This window comes from Scatophagus argus, chromosome 3 (genome assembly GCF_020382885.2).
Source record: "Scatophagus argus isolate fScaArg1 chromosome 3, fScaArg1.pri, whole genome shotgun sequence".
In the NCBI taxonomy this organism is placed as follows: domain Eukaryota; kingdom Metazoa; phylum Chordata; class Actinopteri; family Scatophagidae; genus Scatophagus; species Scatophagus argus.
Genome location: NC_058495.1, coordinates 9019010 through 9038566, shown reverse-complemented (window position 1 = coordinate 9038566; position 19557 = coordinate 9019010). Strand labels below are relative to the sequence as shown.

Sequence of the window (19557 nt, the reverse complement as noted above, 5' to 3'; positions counted from 1 at the left end):
CTAATGTCAACAAACAAAATACTAAATTTTTGGCAAAGCCTCCTATTGGCCCACATTCTTCCATTAGTCATTTGAATGTCCTATTTCCCCAATGATAATTAAATTTCACCAGATTGTGGATGCTGTTTTTCCCTGGAGATTGTGTGGTTGTGTGTGTCTGTGTTTGTGTGCTTTATCACCCTACAGTTACCTTTTCTGTGGAAGAACCTCCACAGGGTGTTGTTCTCTGTGCTGCCTCGATTCATCTCGCTTGTTGTCGAATCGCTTTTTGTTCATAGCTTAAATGTTGCTCAGCTGCTATGAGCTCCCCTGCATACAGATGGGAGCTTTCACCACTGTCTCAGGGTCGATTAAATATGTAATCACAAGGATGCTGCTTACTTCACCCTGTCCGAGCCTCTCCATCATTTTACACTGTATAAATATCTCACCGATAAGACTATGACGTGCAATGTTGTGGGACTTCTGTGTGTTTAATGCACAAGATCACAAACGTTTACTGTCCAAAGAAGAAAAGGATAAAGGAAGGCATCCTGGTCTTCCTTTATCCTATTTTTCAATTTGATTTCTTCAGTTTATACAATGGAGCCAGCCTGTGAGCTAGTTTAGGCAGTCAACATGAGCTACACTACTATATACACATATGATATGCCTCACTGTCCCCAATGATCATTGAACACACCCTCACAATTTGGCATTTGAATTGTGAGTTGACTGACTGAACTGTTATTACAACTGACTATTATTATTATGGCAACCAAGGCCATAGGTTTATAACACATAGATTTATTATTATTATGATTATTATTATTATTATTATTATTATTATTATTATTATTATTATTATTATCGTTGTTATTTTACCTCAGAACATGCAAACCAGATTTAACTACTTTCAGGTGGGTCAGACTGTATGTAGGCTGAGAGGTGAAGAAACCCCTAAAGTCCCTAAACCACTGCTGCATCGCTCTCTTGTAAAAAGCCCTCACTGACAATGTTACAGTTACAGTGTAACGGCTTATACACTTAGCCGTAAGAGTTTGAATGTGTGGTGCAAGAAACCTGCACATGTAGTATTAACAAATGTGAACTGTGTTTCACTGTTTTAAAGCCATGTGTCCAGTGCTTAAACATACCATCCAGCAGGTCCCGGATTTTATCCATGTAGATCTCAAAGTAGGACACCTGCAGCAAAACAACCAAACAAAAAACAGCATGGTGTGACAGATCTTTGTTAAAAAAAGGGAAGGGACAGAAAACATGAAGCAACACAGACAGAGAGAGGATGTAAGGGATGCTCATTGTGCAAATATGCAAAATGATGTTGCAGTAATCTGTCCTCTTCTGGGTATGATGAGGCATTATCCTCTATTAGAAGACTGTGGGGTAAAAAGCACAACAAATATTGCAGGATTATCATGGTTTGTATATCATGATTTATTGATGCCTGGCTGGTTCCACTCAGCCTGTCTATGTGAGGATTACATCAGAGGCCAGAGTTGAATTCCCACTGAATGTATCATAGTGTGTGAGACCGAAACTGAACCTGTACATCCCTGTTTGACAACTGCACAAATGTACGCACGAAAAGACTTGCAAGAAAACCTGCACCCACCTTTATATGAAATTCTAGGTTCTCATCCATGGCAAATATATGTTCGAAAATGTCCTCTGAGATCCGGGGGATGATTCCCATTCCCTCAGGATCATGAAGGTTTCCCTACAAGAGGAAAGAGACGAGATAAGAACGTGAGTGAAGAGTAGGATAAATGCTGACCCTGGGACAAATTTAGTGGAGTGTATAGTAAAAGAAAAAAAAGAGTAGAGAGTCTTTTGACTTGAAAGGGGAACCGGGTTGTCTCCCAGGGAGAGTTGTAAAGGAGGTTGGTTTCCACAGAAGACTGGTAAAAAGACATAGTGAGTGGTGACAGTGATGGACAGAGATGTACTGTCAGGGAGAGCTGAGGAGCAGCTACTAGAAAAAAGTGTGTGTGTCTGTGTGCATGTGTGTGCCACAGCACGAAGTGTACCTTTTGAATTATTTAGCAATACTGTACCTCCATGGTGTGTGTTTTTCCAGAAGAGGTCTGCCCATAGGCAAAGATAGTGCCATTGTATCCACCCAGAACATCTATATTGACAAAAGAAAAAAAGGAAAAAAAAAGCATGTTAAAGTACAAAGAGAAAATAAAAAAGAATTACTTTTGACAGAATTACAGATTCCAGTCAGTCACGTATGTAAACAATAGTACAGGAAGGCAGACAAGCACCCAGACAAAGACAAATAGCTTTGACCCTTGCTCTAAAGACAGATCAAAAGGTGCCTCGCAAAGCCTGAGTGCACATAGTGCACGTGGAATTTAAGCTTGGTCGGGTGTTGAACAACCTCTGTGGCTGCACACAATAAACAACATCAAGCTGCAGTGTTGGAGTCACCAGGAGGCACTCAGTGAAGTACCAAACAAGTATGGATATATTAGTCTCTCCTTTCATCTGTGAGCCACAGCGAAAACAACACCTCTTCTCCAGCTGAAGTTATAAAAACAGCACAAGGCTGAATGTCAGATTGCTGACACAGTCTAATAAACCCCTACGGTAAAAGTCAAACATGGATGAAGAAAAACACATCACCCTGAAAGGTCGGCTGCCATAGGCCAGATGACCACAGACTAATCACAAAAGCTTTCAGATGAAAACACGAGGCGCCCTTTCTTATTACCCTGTGTTGCCTTAACTCTTGCAGCTCTCAGCTCAGCAACACATGTTCTTCTGTCTCCATACGGGTCTTAGTGAGACCAAAACAGAGCGTGACACATGAAAGAGCAAAGAATAAAGAATCCATCGCTGAAAAGAAATAAAGAAAGCTGGAGATAACATCACTAGACAACAGGGACCACCAGAGGGAAAATACAGACGAGAAGAAATAGAGGAAAGACAGCTTGAGATCAAGAGCAAGACAATGAAAAGACACTGCAAAACAGAGAGAAACAGACAGCTGCAAAAGGAGAGAAAGACTTAATGTTGGTATCTCCAAATCTTTCTCTGGCCTTGCTCAACTTTTTTTTGCCCTTTTCCCCTGCTGCATTTAAAATCTCACTTTGCATCTCATTCCTTCATTTTGCTGAAGTCCAAACCTTGAATTTTTCCCAACCCTGCTCTGTGATTAATCTTGCCTTTATATTTCCATCTTTCCTCAGCTCACAAGGTAATCTTTCTCACCAAATCAATCTCTTTTTCATGCTCCATCTACGACTGATTCAGTGGAGTTTCACATTCGCTTTGAAGGTGGCACAAAAAAGAGATCCTAACAAGGAGAAAAAGAGGCAGACAGATGTAGGCAGATGCAGGGAGGGGCGAAGGAAAAAAGATTTGACTCTAGAGGGTATTGGTTTCATTTGATCCGGAGCCTTCTGGATACATCAGCGCTGCAATGCGGTGATAAGCATGTATCTTGTTAATCAGTGCATTTGATGCTCACACCTGTAGGTTGTGTGACTAAATCATATCATGGAAATCTGTTTTCTCACTAGGAGCTGAGGAGCTGCTAATGCATGCAGTCAGTCAATAGAGCGTAAACTAACAAAGCTGTTAAAGGGAAACCAAGGCTATGGTGATTCAAGCTGTACTGACCTTCTCCCTTTTGTGTCACTCCTGCCTCTAGAACAAACAACAACAAAAAAGAACAAAGAAGCAAAATGTGCACATGACTCACCTTTGACAATCTGCTTGGCACAGGCGTTGTAGACCTGTTCCTGGGTTGTGTTAGCGGGGAACACCTGGTCAAACACGTATGACTTACCCTGTGAAGACCAGCAGAAACTCAGTTAGCTACACAACAACAGGTAGTTTAAAGAGTGCTTTAGATTCATCCTCCCCTTATAGCTTGCTGTGAAATCTGCCCTGGGAAGTTTGTGAAGCAGAGGAGACAGGGAGACTTCACATATCATGTTTTTGACAGGTATGCATCCAAAGAGAAAGTTCATATCTTATTTTATTTGTGTGCATTCTGTGCTATTGAGAAGCAGTGGGTGTTTTGAATGAGCGCAGTGCAGCAAGAAGCCTCGAGCAAAAAGTCTATGTGACCCGAAGAGAGAGAAAGAGAGATCACATCTGAGGTGAGGCCGTTAGAGGCAGCGTTCATGGACTTGAAGATTGTGTGACGGGGTGACGGAGTGGAGAGGAGAAAAGGGGTGGAGGTGTAGAGCTGAGGAGTGGCAACGCAGCGAGAGCAGAGGAAAGTAGATGACTCGAAACCAGTGATTGCATGTGAAAGACAGCATGAGAGAAAAAACACTCAAAGAGTGAAGACAAAAAGAGAGGGGTCTGTTTTTCCTGACTGAAGCAGGTCTTGTGTCAGTTAACCCACCTCTTTGTCAGTGATGAACCAAACAAATCAGCCAACCAACTAACTATCAGCCATTAAACAAGTCACAAAGCCAGCCAAAGAGATGACAATTTAACACACAGGCTTGGACTGCCACTCAACCAATTAATCAGAAAGCATCATTCAGCTGAAAAGCCATTTCACCCAGATATCCAGTCAACCACTCAGTCCAACATACCTAATCACACATCAGCCAGGTCCTGCTGATGAGGACAGTGACTGAGAGCAGTCTAGCCTCCTTAATAAAACATGCTTGACCGCTTATAGGCCTAATATTATATAAGATGTGTGTATGTGTGTGTGGGTGGGTCAGGAGTATATACAAAGAGGCAGTGAAAATTGGGCTGCATTGGTTGAATGACTAGCATTTTGAGCATTAATAGTATGCTGTACTATAGGCATGCTGACTTTGAGGATATAACATACTAAACTGATTTCTAAACTTTTTTCTACAAGCTAGTGACCTATACTGAACTCTTTTATCTTGAAATTAAAGAGGGAAAAAAATGATAATGACATGCAACAGGGCTTCACAGCTGGACTCTTAAGTCACTTTACCACCCAGAAAGCCTAATTTAATTGTTAGAATGTACATTGCATTTAATTACATATTGTCACTTCAAGTAAAACTAATTTAGACCGACACGGGACTTTATGTGGCTCTTCAACCATATTTAGCCACATAAAACCAACTCAAAGGTTTCTTACGTAATCTGAATGTACTGTATAATGGACAGGACTCATATTGGCCACAAGATAACAGTTGCAGTTGTCCTGAGGGTTGTATAGTGAGTGGGAGCACCATGTTATATAAGCAAGGCATTGAATCCATACAAGCTCCATACAAGCTGAGTCTTGTTCTATTCATGCCACTATACCAGTAAAAGAAAATAATTCTCCTACAGGGGAAAACATTGCTATTACTTTATTATTAACAAAAAATAAACATTATTGATCCCGCAGAGAAAATCATTAGGCAAGAAACGATAGGGATTTAAATGTTTAGACAAGCTGCCACACGTGGTGCACCATCTTGCTAAGATTGGTTCTAATACTCTCACCAATGACCATGCCCATGTGTTTTTACTGTTACATAATGTACTATAAATGAAATGACATTTTAGTCAGTCAATGTGAAGACATACAGCTCAGCAAAATGCACCAGTACTCTGGGATAAACTACAACAATAAGCCTCAGGAAATCGCATTGTGGTCAAATTCATCACTAGCTTAAATAATAAGCTTTGTTCCAGGCTTTCAAGGATGTTTTATTTTTGTGGTTTAACTTGCAATTTATCAAGGTCCTTTTTAGTTCACAAGCTCTTTCATTATGCTGGTTTTCAAGTCACATTCAATTTTGACACTTGCCAGTTTCCATCACTGAAAAAAGGATAAAATAAAGTCTGAAGGCCATTTACTCAAGCAGTGTATTAGAAAATTTTATTGTAAAAGCTTTACAAACTGTGTTTAGTGTTTACATACAAATTGTGTTATTTTAGAATTCTTGTCTATTTGAACAAATGAACTTTGCATAATAACTATAGTTATAGAATAACTAATCTATAGATTTAAATATGTCATTTAAATATAGCTTAAACACACCAAATTATGTTACTACTTTCACATCTGTTTAGGTGCTATGTATAACAAACTCAATAACCAAAACTGTGACATATCAAAATAGGTTTTCATTCACAGGTAGTTTTTAAATTTTATATATTTTATTCAATTTATGGCAATTTGTTTTCAAATATGGTGCGCACAATTTAGTTAACATTCTGTCACATGATCTTTTGAGTTGCAAGTGACATTTGTGTCATCTACCAAGCTCCTCTGGCAAACAGCCTGAGGGGTTTACCATAAAGCAAGATTGACAGAGCCAGACTTTCTTTGTGATGAACGCTGGCAGTCTCAGCAATATCTACAAGTATACAATATCTACCATGTACAGTATTTTTCATGCAATTTCATGAAAAATAATACTGTTTGACCAGTTTGTATGCTGAGACGCTAAATAACCTACATCAAGAACAGAATTTTTGACAGAACATTAAAGTTTAACAACGTGATTGTTTCCACCACACTTTCTTAAGTCAATATTTTGAACAAAACATTGAATTGATTTATTGAGATGAAATGAAACTTATTACTTCAGTTTGCAAAGAAAATCAAGATGATTTTTGCATGCCAGTCAGTGCTTCTCTTCTAACCTAAAACGCACTAAAGCAGGAAAAAAATGCAGTTTGTCACTCCAAAGAGCTGGAGCTGAAACTCAGGCAGCATTACTGCAAAGTAAGACACTCAGTCGGAACATTTCCGCAATGACCTCCTACTTTTTAAGTTATAGCTATGCAGAACATAATTTGTTTATGACAGAGGGTGGTGGCAGTTTGGCATAATTTAACCTTCAATTTTGTATAATTCTTCTCTATTTCATAATAAGCTGAACTGTTTAACTGTTGTGTTCGAGCTGTAATCACAGCTGCAGGTACAAACAAGCTTCCCATCAGAACTGATTAGGACTGACTTTGTTGCCAGTGAGCCATTTGCCATTTGTAATGCTACACATTGTAATGTGTGTGTGTGTGTGTGTGTGTGTGTGTGAGTGTCTTTTCATGATTTGGTCTTCACTGGGGTGAATAAAATCAGGCAGTTATATAAGATGGATGAAAACAACCCTTTGCCAATCATTTGTTCATTTGTTATGCTGGCTCCACCATTAAAGCACTATAATCTGCTCCTGTGCTGCATAAATATGATAATAGCATAAACGTACAAGACATTCTGTATGCTGTCTATGTTCATGTCCATCTCTCAGCCTCTGGGTCCGGCTAGGTATGGAAACACTTACTTGTTTTTCTGTTTGTATAATTTAACGGATGTCAGTTCAGTTTCGTGCATTCAGACTAATGCGTGATGCTGAACTGAAAAGCAAAGTGTGTGTGTGCATGTGAGTGTGTGTATACGTGTACATGTACACGTGTAGATAGTACATCATATTATGCTTGTACATGCAGACATTGTTCATGGCATTCAGCTTTGTGTGCCATGTCAAACACCCACATGCCATGTCCAGCCTGCAATCTGCTGCTGTCTGCCAGGAGACAAAGAGGCAGTGGGTTGGAGGCAGAGAGCAAGAGAGAATTAAAAACTGCAATACAGCCTCATCAACAGAAATGGCGAGAGTCACTGGAAATGTGCTAAGAATAGCCAAAATCGAGACTGAACTAGAACAGAACCAAGGCAATGGGAGCGCAATTAGTAAGGAAAAGTGACGAGATTAGAAAAATATGAGGAATATAATCATACAGTATAACAGCCTAATAAGAAAAAAAAGAGAGGCAGAGAGAGTGAGATACAAAGGTGGGGTAGGTGGATATCATACAGTAAGAGAGGCTATCAACTGACGGCAACACAATGAGTTAACAAGAGCTAGGAAAAGAAAAAAGAGAGGGAAGAGGGTTGCAGCAGCAGATGTTGACTTTAGATAGAGGTCTTCTGGTACACAGAGGTTAAGGCTCTTGGGACCAAAGAACCCTGCCCAGGCAAGGGGGCTTGGCATGCATTTTACAGACACATTAAATGTACCCTGTAAAGTTTTGACTACTGGTAGTACTATAGAGCCCTTTAGAGGAGTGGGTCCTTGTGCTTATGCACAAGTCATGTATCAAGAAACATGGCAACATACCAGGAAAGGCGAGATAAAAGAGTGGGCAAACGTAGGTGGAAACAATGTAAGTTCCATAATATTTGAAAACAAACTAGCTTTGCTGATTTGTTATATAAAATCACATTTAAGTTGTTCTATATACTACAACTGTTGCGGGAGTTTTATGACGCAAATCGGTCATAGTTGGAAAACCAATATTGTCATTTGGGACAGCACCCTCCAATGTCAGGTCACACACCATCCAGCCCAGCCTTCTCCCTAAGAGGTTTTGCACTATAATTACCTCATGCTACATCCACATTTTCTTCTGTGAGACAACAAGTCTTTCTCACACGACCGCAAAAGGTTACTTGTCAGGAAAACACAGCTTATTTTAAGTCCCTGAACAACTGACCAATGTCTTTATTTTTCTGGTGAGGTCTTCTCTTGTTATATCCACAAGAGAAGACTACCGTAGACAGCAACTCCCTCTGCATATTCTGAACATTTGGTGACTGCCAAAAGTCACTGCAATGGAACAATACTTACTAACACAAGCACACACGCACACATGCATTTAGCTCCCATTCAGGGAGGTTTAATTCTTGTCACATCCTTCCTCCCCATCTAGTTTCATATTAAAGCATCCCTCCCACCAACCAAAAGATATTTAGCAAAACATTTTAAAGGCAGAGCTGGATGAGATGATAAGAAGATTAGGCATGTGTTCCTCCTACTCCTCCTACATACTGGTGGGCTGACAGGCAGGCGCTGCTCTTTTTTTTTTTTTGCTCCATGGCTCCTTTGCAGTGGTTTGGTGTTGGTGTGTAAGCTCGACTTAGGGCAGAGGAGGGAAACGAGAAAGGGTCCATTTCCCTTATCAGACTTGTGTGTGTGTTTATATATATATGTGTGTGTGTCAGCCCCCCCCCCCCCCACCCCCACAAACTCATCAACTCTCCTCTCTCCACACACACATAACACACACACAAGCAGTGAGACTGACAGAAGAGAGGAGTTCAGGCTGTCAGTGCCTGCTTCATCCGTCAAGCTAATCAGGCTTCGAGGCCCAGATAACAGCATCATTAGTGACTGTTTCGACAACAGATAACTCTTCACAACGGCAAAAGCTTCAGTCACACAATATTACCAAACATTACTGTACTTCCTAATTGACCCTGCTGACAAGTCTGAGCAAACTTGACTGGCGCTGTGCCTCGAGGGAAGAGCAGCTCTCAGTGTCTCATATATACAATAGCAAAGACTGAGAGCCCAAATGCAGTGGTGGTAGTATTGTTTTTGAGTTCTTGAAGCTATCTTATACTTATCCCAGCAATCTTTGTAGCTGCTATACTTAATCACTAGCTTAGGGAATCAAAGTTGAGCACCCAACATTAGATTGTTAACACTCATAATAATTTCACTTATTTTCCTGTGTCAAAATGTTTATTAAAGATCCACACATTAAAGTGGAGCAATTAGCCCTCCATAAAAGTGGACTACTCTGCATTATTTATTAGGATGAGGGAGGGAGACAGACAGTAGACAGAGGAGAGGAGAACGTAGGGAAGACTGAGGTTTGTTCACTGAGTTTCAGATCAGACAATAGGTGCAACATCTGCCTCCCTATGGACATTAGTGGTGTGAAAAAAAAGAAAGAGACAGAGAGTAACTGATCATGAGAACCATGCTGAAATGAATTGAGATGACAGCAAGGAAATTACAGAAAATCTTTTTTTTATTCACTTGCTTGCAGTTTGAGTTGCTGGTCTGTTTGGGCTAGATATTAAACATTCTTTGCTACACCCTGAGATGTGAAATCTAAGGTCCATTCATGTCTGTTCACCCACTTTAGAGCAGGGAATTCATGATTCAAATGTATTCATCATTTCCATCTGTTATCATTCATTTGGAGTTCTGTTTATGGCCACCTGATGAACACAAGTCCATTATAGCTCTCTTCTAGCTTCATTTTTGGGCTTTCCCAACTTCTGAAGGTGCAAATTCTGGATCTAAATGCTCCACTAAGTTCACCATCTTGATTGTGTCTGTCTGCCATTTGCTGCTGGGCAGGTAGTGTATGGTGGGTTTTTAGGGGTTGTTTTTTTTGCTGAAAACACTGTTGTATCGGAAAATAGTGGTATGAGAGCATTGAGAATGAACAAAAACTGTGGCCTGACGGTTAAGCATGGAGCTGAAACGTGCTGTAAAGCACCACAGATTAATGGAGACTGATGACACTAATGTCTCTGCAATAACTCTACAGCAGCTGGTTAGCTTAGTATACCAACAAAGACTATGAAGTTAGCACAGCTAGAACTCTAAAGCTGACTAATTTAATCCTTCCATAACTGGAGTGTAAAAACAGCAGGTTGTTATGTGTGGGACTGCTGTGAGCACTGACTTCCTGGAGTCTTGTTGTCACCAAGAGGTTGCCAGACAACCAGTGAGCTATAATGTGTTAATTAGTGAGCTTCAGAGGTGCTGGTAAGCAGATTTTGCTTCCTTCAGACAGAGTCAGCCTAGCTGTTGTCCCCATTTCCATTTTTCGTGCCAAGCTCACCAGCCGGGGGCTGAAGCTTCATGTTTATTTACAGACGTGTGAGTGGTGTTTTTTCAAACTCTTGACAATGGCAAATAAGCATATTGTCCAAAATGTCAAATCATTCCTTTAAAGTGATAGAATAATAAAAATGTTTTATTTGAGCAAAGTAAGGGCATGTCTGCTTATATGGAAACAGTGACCCATATTTGATAAATAATATTGTTAAAAGATAAATTATGTGTTTTATAAAGAAAAAATTATACCTCTCAAAGCAAGATATCAAATTAAGTGATGTCGGCATTGAAGCTCAGATAGTCTATTGTGCTGGCACCAGGATCCCAAATTGTTAAATAACATAGTCCTACCCTCTTTATTGTGTGTAAAATAGCTAAAAAACACATACACACCTAGGAGAGCCCAGAACAACCTGTAACAACAAAGCACAGAGAAAATGATACCTAGTTCAGATAGACTAGCTTTGCCGATACTGCAGAGACTGAGAGAACAGAAAAGGTGGAAAGAGAGGCAGGGTGAGGAAAACACTTGTCACAGATGACGAAGACACCTCATCATCTAAGTGACACTCTGACTGTTCCAGTTCTTGGCTGCAATGTCATGTCTGATTGAGGCCTCCAGCCTTCAAACGCCTTCCAGTTATTTACGTTGCAGATTTATAAAAATCCTTCAAAAAACAGAAATGAACCTTGAGAAATAAATGAGTTGTCTAACATGAACTGGGATCAGAGACCTGAGCCTGGAGCGAAGAGCTTCTATTACAGCCCAAGAGCCCGGCTTTTAAATGTCCGCCCTCTCAAAGTCAATATTTCATGTCAAAGGAAATGTCTAAGGCATTTAAGATTTGAAGTCATTACCTCTATTTCAGCAAACAGCCACCTGCGTTAAGCTCAACTTGAGTGTAAGTAAATCCAGTCCAAACTGATTCCCACAAGATACAAGCTTACTCCTTATAGCAGCTTTGTCTATCTGTTCCTGTTTGAGGAAATTTTAAATTTTGTTTTTTAAAGCAGTGAAAAAACAGCATTGTGTTTAGGTGCTAATATAGCTCTGAATGTGTAAAATAAGCCAATCAACACCTACTAAAGCTTTAGGGATAGACTGTGCGTCAGTTTATCACAAGTGCAAATTGATCTGAATGTTCTCTTGTTAAAAAGGAGGCATATTGTACCATTTGTGAGGGAAAATATCGATATTCTACAAAAACTTTCACAAATGGCCCTCTCTCTTTAAGAGGGAAGCCATGTTAAGAAAGCTCTTAACCATCAATCCTTCTATACCAGGAATTCAATTTGTATGTAAACCTGTGAGCCAACTGCATTGACTGAATTTAGGTGAGAAGTAATGCTCCAATGAAATGAAAATGTATGCAACTTAGACGCAACCACAGACATCTCTGGCTCTGTACCAATTTGAAATATAGGTCTTGTGTGGTCCTGGTTCACAGTTTCAATTAAATCTGAATGCAGAGCCCCGACACTGTGTCGGATTCTTTAAAGTGCCAGAGGAAGAACTATGCAGTAATCCACTGACTATGCCAAAGAGCAGCATTGCAACATTAGTATGAGCCCTGTTAACAGCTACATGTGCCAGATAATGAATAATAAATTAAACTTCCAAAGGATAGGATGGAAGAAGGCATAGAAATGTGGGGAAAAAAAGCATTTCTATCAACTTGTGTACACTGGCAGCAATTTGGCAGCAATTACTAAACCCAGTGAAGCTAGAGGAATATCTGGGTGGAAAATGGAGCAATCTAAGAACTAGTAGTGAGCAATGATTTAAATTTGCTATAAAAATCAACAACATGGTTCTGGGGATTCTCTGTGTAATTCAGCTGCAACTAATGACAGAGCTGTGCAATGTGGTAATTTGGATAATAAAAGGCCTCCAGGAAAAAAAACAATAGTTTGCATAAAATGTAATTAATTAGAAACTCTGGGAGATAGAAGAGGTGATATGAGAGAGTGAAAAAAATCAGGGTGTTGTGATTATTGATGTAACCACTGGGAGCCACAAAAGAACAGCCTCATGGTGCTGTAGCCTGCAGAGGTGTTTTAGAGGTCTGAGCTGGGACCAATCCAGGACTGCGCAAAGATTGAAATCAACCAGAATTTTATGTTTGCCAAGATTTTCCAAGACTCTTCTCTGTGATGTGATTTGAATATAATCCAAAATTTGATGAATTTAATCTAGATCAAAAACAGCAATGTGTGCTTGAAAGCATGGCTGGCCTGAGAAGGGAAGAAACACCCCCAGAAAAAAAACAGCAAATGTCAATGTTCTCAACTGTCAGATCAATAAACAGAACTGTGATTAACTGAAGGAAACAGAAGTCCTGGGCGTGCAGAGGGCAGAGGTGCTCCTTTCGTCTCCTTGGGATTTCCGTGCTGTCTTATTACCATTCTAATATAGCACCAACTGCTTGGGGGTCTTGGCATGCGCACACACGTGTGTGAACATGTGCGGCTGGTTACGATGTACTGCCCACAGACACCCAGGGCGGACGAGGGGACCAGGCAGCATCCTGGGCAGGGCCGTGGCTAATGAGGAGAGGATGCTTCATTAAGGTTCCTGGGAGCTGACAGCCTGGTAGTCTCAGCCCACTTCTGTCATAATGGGACAGAAATGGGCATAAAAAGTGTTGACAAACTGGCACAAGCTTATCTAACCCTGGCATGTGTGTGTGCTGAGTAAAAATAAAGATGGGCAGAAAGAACTGGCAGCTAATAACCTGCTGAGTGTTGCTGCTGGCTAAATGGGTGTCAGTATAATGTTAATGTTAGGGAGAAGATGAGAGGAAAAGCTGGAAGCCCTTATTCGCATGGGTTGTGGATAGATATATTAGGTCCTTAAGGTCCACAAAGCAGTGTTGATTAGAATATGATTTTACTCTTGAAATGCAGCGAAATTAATCTCTGCAAGCCTGTTTTGCAGATTCTCACGTCTGGGCTGACGTAAACCTCACCAAAGTGACTTGATCCTTTAATATTTAGAATCTTGACAGACAGTAGCTTCATCCTGGACACCATAAAAACCTGCTAGCAGTCTCTACCTAACTTAATGAGACGACAGACTGAGTGGAGGTTATTTCATCACATCTTCCCCAAACTGCTGCTGAGTCATGGGGAAATGAGCAGCAGGATCATTACACCATGAAATACAACTAGACGGAGAAAAATACAGTGAAATTTGTACTGAGGAAGAGAGTGACAGAAAGAGAGAAGGACAGAGGAGAAGATGAAGTCTCATCCCAAGTGGTGGCTCCTCTGATGGTGATGTCCAGAGGGAGAAATGAGTGCGGATCTTGACCCTATGCAGCAATCCCATTACGCTGCCTAATTGGATAGGGTGCGCGCTGCAGTGATAGAATTAGAGCACTAAAGTGTGTACCAGCGCAGAGATGAGGGGAGCCCTTTGGACCTGCATTTCTGATTCCTTTTGGTTTGCAGACAGTTAAATCCATTGCAAAGACTCATCCTTTAGCAGAAACAGCTCCAATGCAACCATAAATAACATAAGGTATGAGGCAGGTAGACGACTTTATGCTGCACCCAACATGCACTGTCAACAATTTGTTTCAACAGCAGCTGTTTTCCCCTCCTATTTTCTACCTCTGCACCTAATCAAGAAAGGGATAAGAGAAGAAAAGAGAATTAGCTCTCAGGCAATCGTGACAGGAAAAGAGCCGCAGCCACGCCAGAACTCAGACATCCTAGAAAGTGGCTGCTGATGAATAATAGGATAATAATGAATAATCCGTTAATTTTTAACAGCATTACATGCCTATTTTCTGAAACAGCAGCACACCATATGATCCTAATTCATTTTCATAAATCCCAGAAAACGCTTTCCAGAGAACAGAAGTGCCTTCTTGTAGAAAGACCAAAGTCCAGTGAAAACTGTGCGCTTTGGTGCAAAATATATGCTATGAACCTTTTAACAAGATTGTTGTAATCCTCTTTTCTTCCTAAAGATGTAAGCAAGGTGTATTTTGCAGCTGTGAATGCAGCATCTTTTAACACCCTGGAGTTTCTATAGTAGACTTGTAAGCATACAAGAGGACAGCAGCCAGGGAAAGGTAATCCATAGAATTATAAATGGTGTGCAGAAAAAAGAGAATCAATAGTTCTTTAATGTACGCATTTCAATTGGACTCGGGTGGAGTGACCCCTTATTCCATGGCTATCTATCATGGCTAACAAATAAAAATAAATAAATCTATATGGCAGTGACAGGAAGGTCAGTGTAGAAGTTAGGGTTTTGATAATGGAAAAATTCCGTATCTTGCGGTCTCTGTGGCAGTCATGATCATTTATTTATTCACAGAACTGAACACAAAGTGTGATTCATTGTTGTGTTTTTTTTGGCCTGCCAAGATTAGGAGAGACAATCTGGCCTCTGTGACGTTGCATTATTCCAGACAGTGAAATAAATACTAGAAATACTAGAGACAGCTGTGTCACTCCACTGTGGAGTAAATACAAAGGGCATGCTTTGGGGCAGCACAGATTGAGTATGGTTATTACTGTCACACAGTCACTCAGCTTCACAGGTGGTCTTGCATGTGAGGTGAAAAAGACATGAGAAGCAAACTTGCTAACTGGGAAACAAGGATGTGCAGCAAATGGTTCACCTGTTCTGCACACAACAAGAACAGTCTGCCTCTTTTGTGATCCAGCATTTCAAAGCTGAGTGAGGGAATCTGCTCAGTTCTCTTGTGTTTATGCTGCTGATGAGTTTTATATGCTTGTTTTTCAGTGAAAAGGCTCTCATAAACTCACTGTAGGCTACCTGCCGAACATCAAACAGCAGACAGACAAAGGCAGTGAAAAGCTTTTGAATGGAGTGGAGCATTTAGCAGATAAAGGGCCAGATATTTACTTCAGGAGTTGCTGGAGAGAAAATTGTAATAACACAAGTACATTCATAAGTGACACAGAAACACAACTCCCAGTGAATGTTCCTCCATGTCTGTTGGATGGAATAACTTCATGGGGTGATAATATAGCAATGTTGCACAGGAGAAATCTATTATTGCCGCTTTTGAAAAAAGATAACACAATATTTCTTTTACTAATGAAAAGTTGAATTCTTCAGTCAGTTTTACTCAGGGGTCTTGCAGTTGCAACCCCTTGTCTGTTATATGACGAGTATCTTTTCGTGGTCTATGTTAATAAACATAACTGTTGTGTAACTAACATTTTTACTGTATTGCATTTTGGTCGTTTTTGTTTGGACATTTTGCAGTCAAGAAAAAAAAAACATTAGGGTGATGCTAGGGAGATAGCTAATGTTTAAGTTCATATGTCAAGTTCAAGTCTGAGCTCAGCTCATCAAAAATTCATATCCAGATTGATACAGGAGTCTGCAGCTTTTGACTCTGGTATGAAAACATTTTACCCCTTAAACATCAGCCTTTCCCGAGGCTCCACAGAAGTTCCTTCATCAGTTCAGAGCACAGCAACACGCTGTTTTACCCCATGTTTAATATCACCACTTCTCCTCCTGACTGCCACACAGGTATAGCTTAAGCAACAATTCAAATCATCGCCTCTGTCAGTTGCCAAGTTGTGGAAGGAGCAGACAAATGTGGGGCCGTCAGCATTGCCCAGATTCTAATTGTTTTTATCAACCGTCAGAATGTGAGTGCTTAGTTGTCACTACAGGATCCCTGCAGCATGTCTGCTTCTCTTTCGGCCTGATATTTTAAATCCTTATCCAATCTGACAGGCGCAGCATTTAAACTCATGGGAGACTTTTTTTTCCTTTACAACTTCCTCTGAGAGTATTCCAGGGCTACAAGAAAAAGCTACAAATGAGAAATATACGCTCTGAATACATCTGCATGCCCAAAAATCCCCTCCCACATGCCTCTAAAGTAATTACGTTCACATAGATAAAAAATGGGGGATATGCTTTTGTCATGACAGTCACCTGAACATATTTTTTTAATTGAGGGGCAGTCAGTAAATGAAATGACAGGAAATATAAGTAGAGATCTGCCTCTGTTTCCAAACAGTATCAGTGGTGAAAGCGCCTGCTGCCATACAGAAGTAGAGGTAAGGAAAGACAGCAGTACAATGGACATTGTCTGTTCAATGGGACAGTTCACAGTTCCCTTACTTAGGTAATATGATTTTATTTCATACTTCTGTACATGCAGTCTCCAGCTGTCATCATTTATAGATTGAACCAAATGATGCACTACCTCCATCCAAGACACCATACAACCTGGATGGACAGAAGCACTGACATCAAAAAATCAATTTAAGACAATGAAGACAGTAAGACATAAGACCTCATAATCTGTAAGAATGAACATTTGAATGCATTTTTCATACTTCTACTGCCTTCAAACACATCCAGAGTACACTGAAATAAAGCTGCCAAGACTGACGCAGGAATGAATTATTTCAAGCTGTTGTAATGCCAACCTGCCATTCTCAGAGAGCACCCAAATAATGTGATAATGACAATTCAATCTGCCTGTGGAAGATGTCCTGCTGATACAGCCAAGATATACAAGACAGCCGCGCAGGGATATGTACCTCAACAATGCTGTCTTGCATTGTAATGTGTGTTTGTGTGTGCATGAATGAGTGTGGCAACAGAGTAAGCTGATAGCTGTCTTCATCATCACTTGAAGTCAACCCTCAGGCCAAATGGGTGTGGATCTGTGTGTGTGTGTGTGTGTGTGTGTGTGTATGTGTGTCTGTGCATTCTGGTGGACAGCAAGAGCTGTGGGTGTGAAATGCATGCATATACAGTATATGTACACGAGCACTTAAGCATGTGTGTCCATTGCTGTATGCATGCTTATGCATATAATTGTACATGTACGTGTGTGTGTGCTGTACAATCTAATACAACAAGAACATTTGCATTTAGAGCACTCTAATCTTCCACTGCTGACCACAGCCTCAGATTAATAAACATTTTATAGCATTTTCACTGCTGCTCATAACACTAACAGTAATCACCAGCTCATATTCAGTCAGCAATGAGACAAACCCAAAATCTATTCACTTGACAGAAACAAGCCACATAGCATAATCATGACTCTCAGTAGATTTGCAGCTCCTGATAAATCAATGGCACATTAAAGGCTACACAAGAAACATCTTCAACTATTATCAATCAAATCCTGCAAAATTTTCCGAGTCTGAAAACCCACCAAAATTCAGCAGATCAATACCACAGAAGAAGGAAATAATGAGGCACACTGTAGGATCACAAAGGTGGGGTCGACATTCATTTTTTTAACACAAGCTCAGTATTGTGGAATACAATTGGCTGGATTTCAAAAAAGAAATAAATGATTCTGGCACATCACCTAAAAATATGATTTGAGTGGCATTTCATCAATTTGTTGAAATACCTTTTTATTTTCCTGCAAGGCTCAGCCTAAATGTCAGATATCAAGAAGCCTTGCTCCTCTTTAATGGCAACAACACACACCTGAATGATGCAGCATGCTGATCAGAGTATTCATAGAGGCTATACTTAGTTTGATCCCTGTCAGAAGCCTTTAAGCTCCCAGTATTGTCTGGCCAGTATTTGATGCAAGATGAAAAGTGTAACCCTTAAGCGTCAGCGCACATCGACGGCGTGGAAAGGGGCACAAAGGGCGATCGTTAGATATAACTTACCCCGAAGACAACAGTGTCCTCTCTTTGAAATATCGGGATGAACTTATCTCCGCGGATAATTTCGGACTTGTTCAGTGGACGAAATCGACACAACACCTTGATATTGCATTCCGCGTTAGCATCAGCCATTGTGGAAAACAAATAGTGAACGCACTTCCAAAAGATGAAGAGGGATCTCCTAATCACATTAAAAATAAAATATTCCCTGTGTTGTTTTTTTTTCCCGTAAACCACCTGGACGCAGGATGAAAATCCCCGGCTATACTCGCATGCAAAGCGAGACTGGCAGGCTAAGCATTTGGAAGAGTTTTGATAGATAATGCAGTCAAATTCATGGAAGGAATGTAAAACAAAAAGAAAAAAGAAGCCGTTTGAGACCGTTTCCTGTTTAAAATGCCCTCAAAGCAAACTCAGGAGCAGTCGAGCGGTGGAGACCAGATGGTGAGTTGTAAATGGGGAGTATATTCCACACTGGTCCGATAGGCTGCAGGTTCCTCAGAAGCATGCCTTGCATCACTGCCATCCCTGCTCTCTCACTGGGGGCGGGGCGTGGAAAAGTAAGCGACTCAAATCCTCTCTCATCAGCACCACTGGGCACAGGGACCGAGGAGCAGGGAGAAGAGCTGCAGCTCTGCTGCTTACCCACAACCACAACTATACCGACCTCCACAGAAAACTTTTTTTTCGATCACTTTAACTTGCCCAGAAAGCTGCACGCATGCTTTCACCTGGTGAGATAATTTCTGGGGCCAGTTGTTCCAGATAAGCATGTTTTTTTTTCTGCACCAGACTGGTCGTCATGGCAATGCTGTTTTGCATGACAAGCTGGGTAGTCATGTGGGAACAAAAAGGCTCCATAATTTGTGCCCCGGGATTTAAAGGGGTACTCCAGTAATGTGGCACTGCATTTTTATCAAGTTGGAAGACTTCAGAGAGACACAGTAAAAGACAGAATGATAGATGTTGAAGCAACAAATTTCCTGATATCTTGAGTTTTATCCTGCTCCAAAAATGCACACTACCACATTTCCCAAAGTGTTACTGAAGTGTACATTTCATTAGACCCTCCCTTATTAGTTGTTAGGACACTGGGTCATATTTTTGCATTCATTGTGTTGTAAGTTATTCTCCTCCATGGCCATGAGCCCCACAAACCCTGTTCATAACACAAGAATTATGTTAGAAATTTGAAATCTCGAGGAGAAAAGTGAGATTTTTTCCCCCAGCATATGTCATTGAGTATAATGATCACTGGAAAGCAATGTCTGTAATAGGCTATATTCCAAGAAACACACCACATATCCACCCTGTT

At 40.6% G+C, this 19557-nt stretch overlaps 1 protein-coding gene across 1 annotated transcript in view; it reads right to left on the bottom strand.

Annotated features, from left to right (window-relative positions):
• Positions 1-19000, bottom strand: part of kif5ab (kinesin family member 5A, b) — a 56637-nt gene extending 37637 nt beyond the window's left edge. Inside the window, exons 1-5 of the mRNA XM_046383245.1 lie at positions 18246-19000; positions 3713-3800; positions 2058-2131; positions 1616-1720; positions 1137-1185 (exon numbers count right to left, since the gene is read on the bottom strand). Coding sequence (XP_046239201.1) covers positions 1137-1185; positions 1616-1720; positions 2058-2131; positions 3713-3800; positions 18246-18374 — 445 coding nt within the window. The 5' untranslated portion in view covers positions 18375-19000. The remainder of the gene's footprint in view (positions 1-1136; positions 1186-1615; positions 1721-2057; positions 2132-3712; positions 3801-18245) is intronic.
• Positions 19001-19557: the final 557 nt, after the last annotated feature.